Raw genomic sequence first — 3,149 nt, 5'->3', positions numbered from 1 at the left:
TCCATGGTTGAATGGGTGAACAGACCGGTGTCTGTGTTGACGGCCTGATATCATCGTCAGCAAAGACTCTGATTGGCTTTCGTCATGCGAAACAGTAGCAGGAGTTCGATATTTTCAACTCTTGCGGGTGTGCGGATATGCGTAAAATCGGGAGCGCGCTCTTAGCAAATAACAAAATTCAATTGCAATTGCCCGGTTTCAACCCATAGAAGACAGTCACTCTTATAGTTTTGAAAGAAAATGTGCCAAATCTTGATACTTTCACTAAAATGTCAAAAGTTGGACAAGAATCAATCAATATCACTACTTCATACTTATATAGGTGGGACTCGATTAAATTTGTATTTTCTATTTTTAATCTAAATAATTAAAGACATTGTAATTAATAATCTAAATAAATCACAGAACAATAATTGATGTGAGAGGCCACATTTTTCAGCTTAAATAGATTTTGGTGTATGACTGAATTAATACATCAATGCATTGAAAAAGCATAGGGCAGGATCAAGAAATAAAACTTTGTAGTGACACTACGACCATTACGGTAACATCAGAGGACAGAGTTATGCTGTGTTTCCGTTACCCTTGGAAATGCGCAAAATCTAAACAGCGCAATAAAAATTGGTAATGGAAACACCTGAATTTCAAAAAAACACTCAAATATCGCTAAAAGGTTTTTACGCTTTCATGAGGAGGAATTTCAGACGTTTCTATATTGTGTCGCAAAAGCGCTATGAAAACACTTTTCCCACAAATACACGGCACAGAACGTGATGTACATGGACACATGACGTGAGGTGCCTGGTCACATGACCAATTATCTCCGTGAAAACATGGCCCGGTACGTGTAAACAGAAGAGGATAGCATTATACTTTAGACCAGCGGTCCCCAAACTACGGCCCGCGGGCCGGATACGGCCCTCCTCCACATTTGGCCCGGCCCCCTGAACAATACCAGAGACACCTTATGATTTTTTTAAAGTCTGGCCACGCGATCGAGATTACCCGCATAGAACATGACATGCTATTCCACCCTTCTGCAGTGTGTGCCCTTCCCTCCCTCCCTCCCCTCCCCTCCACTCCCCTTCCCTCCCCTCCTAGACTTGCCCCTCCCTGTTAGAACAGAATAATGGCGAAAAGGTTAGGTAAGAGAAAAATTGATTCTGAATGCAGGGTATTTAACCTGCAATGGACAAACGATTATTCTTTTGTTCAATGCAAAGAAAAGGCTGTTTGTCTCATCTGTCAGGAGGCGGTGGCAGTATTTAAGGAATACAACCTGCGCCGACACTATGAATCCCGTCACAAAGACAAGTATGATAGCTTGCAAGGCCAAATGCGCGCAGACAAACTCGCAAAGCTAAAAAGTGGACTGTTAACTCAGCAGAATACATTTGTACGCCAAGCTCAGCTGAACCAGGCATCCATTCGGGCCGGCTTTTGGGTTGCTCAACTGATAGCAAGCAGCGGTAAACCTTTCACTGATGGAGAGTTTGTCAAGAAATGTTTGAATGCTGTCGTGGAGGAGGTGTGTCCCGATAAGAAAGATGTTTTTAATGCCGTGAGTCTGTCTGCGAGTACAATCACCAGACGCATTGAAGAAATCGGGGGCAATGTATATGCCCAGCTGCAGCAGAAGATGAAAGAATTTGACTTTTTTTCATTAGCAATGGATGAGAGCACGGACGTGCAGGACACGGCGCAGCTGCTCATTTTTATTTGTGGAGTTAGTGCAAACTTTGAGATGTGCGAGGAGCTGGCAGCCCTCCAAAGTCTCAAAGGGACTACAATGGGGGAGGATATTTTCGGCAAAGTATGTCAAACCATGGAAGAGTTGGACCTGGACTGGTCAAAGCTTGCCAGCATTACGACTGACGGGGCTCCTAGTTTGGTGGGTGCGTTTCGGGGTCTAATAGGACGCATGAACCGGGAGATAGAAAAACGGGGTCTCACCGCCCCGCTACAAGTCCACTTTCTAATTCACCAGCAAACACTGTGCTGCAAAGTGTTGAAGTGGGATTCTGTCATGAAGGTTGTGGTGTCATGCATAAACTTTATCAGAGCAAACGGACTTAAACACAGGCAGTTCCAACAATTCCTGACTGAACTGGAGTCTGCGCACGGCGATGTGCTGTACTACACGGAGGTCCGATGGTTAAGCCGGGGCAGAGTTTTGAGGCGTTTTTACGAGCTGCTACCCGAAATTAACGCATTTCTTCATTTAAAAGACAAAACAATCCCAGAGCTGATTGACCCAGAATGGAAATGGCACCTCGCCTTTTTAACAGACGTGACAGAAATGCTGAACAGCCTCAACTTGCAGCTACAGGGCCAGGGGAAACTCATTTGCGACATGTATTCCCACATAAAAGCATTTGAGGTGAAACTAGCGCTGCTTTTGGAACAAGTGAAAAAGCACAACTTCATCCATCTCCCTGCTACCCAAAACCTCTCTACAGAGAACCCAGCAGTCCCGTTCCCAGCTGAAAAGTGTGTGGAAGCACTGGAAATGCTGAAGGCGGAGTTCGGTGTGCGATTCCGTGAACTACATGTTAATGCAAAAGAAATCCGTCTTTTTCAGAACCCCTTTGTTGCCGACATCGATGAAGCCCAGCCTTCTTATCAGTTTGAGTTGGCTGAGTTACAGAACTGTGATGTTCTGAAAGACGCATTCAAGCCCAACAGTCTCATTAACTTTTATGCCGCCCTCCCAAACGACACGTACCCTAACATAAAAAAACACGCAATGAAGATGTCCACACTTTTTGGCAGTACGTATATTTGCGAACAAACCTTTTCACACATGAAACACCTGAAAACTCCGACTAGATCAAGACTGACGGATGAACATCTGCATCAGTGTTTGAGACTGGCTGTGACTAGAATGGAACCTGACATTAACCTTCTCACCAGCCAGATGCAGGCGCACAGTTCACACTGATGAACATACAGGTAAGCTCACTTTTCTGACTTGAATGAGTCGTTCTGAGTATAAACAAATATAATCATAAAAAAATCTACTGGGATAAAATCCATCTCCACAACCATACTGGTAGTGAAATGTATTGTGCTGTATCACTTAGTTTGGTTTCTCAGTCTGCTGGCTTTGTGGTTTTCACAGGGAAGTTGATGAGAGAGGGCTGCAAACA

General features: G+C 44.3%; 1 protein-coding gene across 1 annotated transcript; it reads left to right on the top strand.

Moving 5' to 3' along the window:
* Window positions 1-1,336: 1,336 nt before the first annotated feature.
* LOC114466644 (general transcription factor II-I repeat domain-containing protein 2-like) lies at window positions 1,337-2,941 on the top strand. Its single transcript, XM_028452239.1, has one exon. It carries the CDS (start codon window positions 1,337-1,339, stop codon window positions 2,939-2,941), a length of 1,605 nt encoding a protein of 534 aa, XP_028308040.1.
* Window positions 2,942-3,149: the final 208 nt, after the last annotated feature.

The sequence above is a fragment of the Gouania willdenowi genome, chromosome 7, assembly GCF_900634775.1.
Source record: "Gouania willdenowi chromosome 7, fGouWil2.1, whole genome shotgun sequence".
Taxonomy (NCBI): domain Eukaryota; kingdom Metazoa; phylum Chordata; class Actinopteri; order Blenniiformes; family Gobiesocidae; genus Gouania; species Gouania willdenowi.
The sequence above is the reverse complement of the archived record's forward strand: the minus strand, read 5'-3'. Positions and strand labels throughout refer to the sequence as shown.

Coding starts and splice junctions, on each gene's coding strand:
- LOC114466644 (XM_028452239.1), top strand. CDS start 1,337: ATGCGCGCAGACAAACTCGCAAAGCTAAAAAGTGGACTGTTAACTCAG.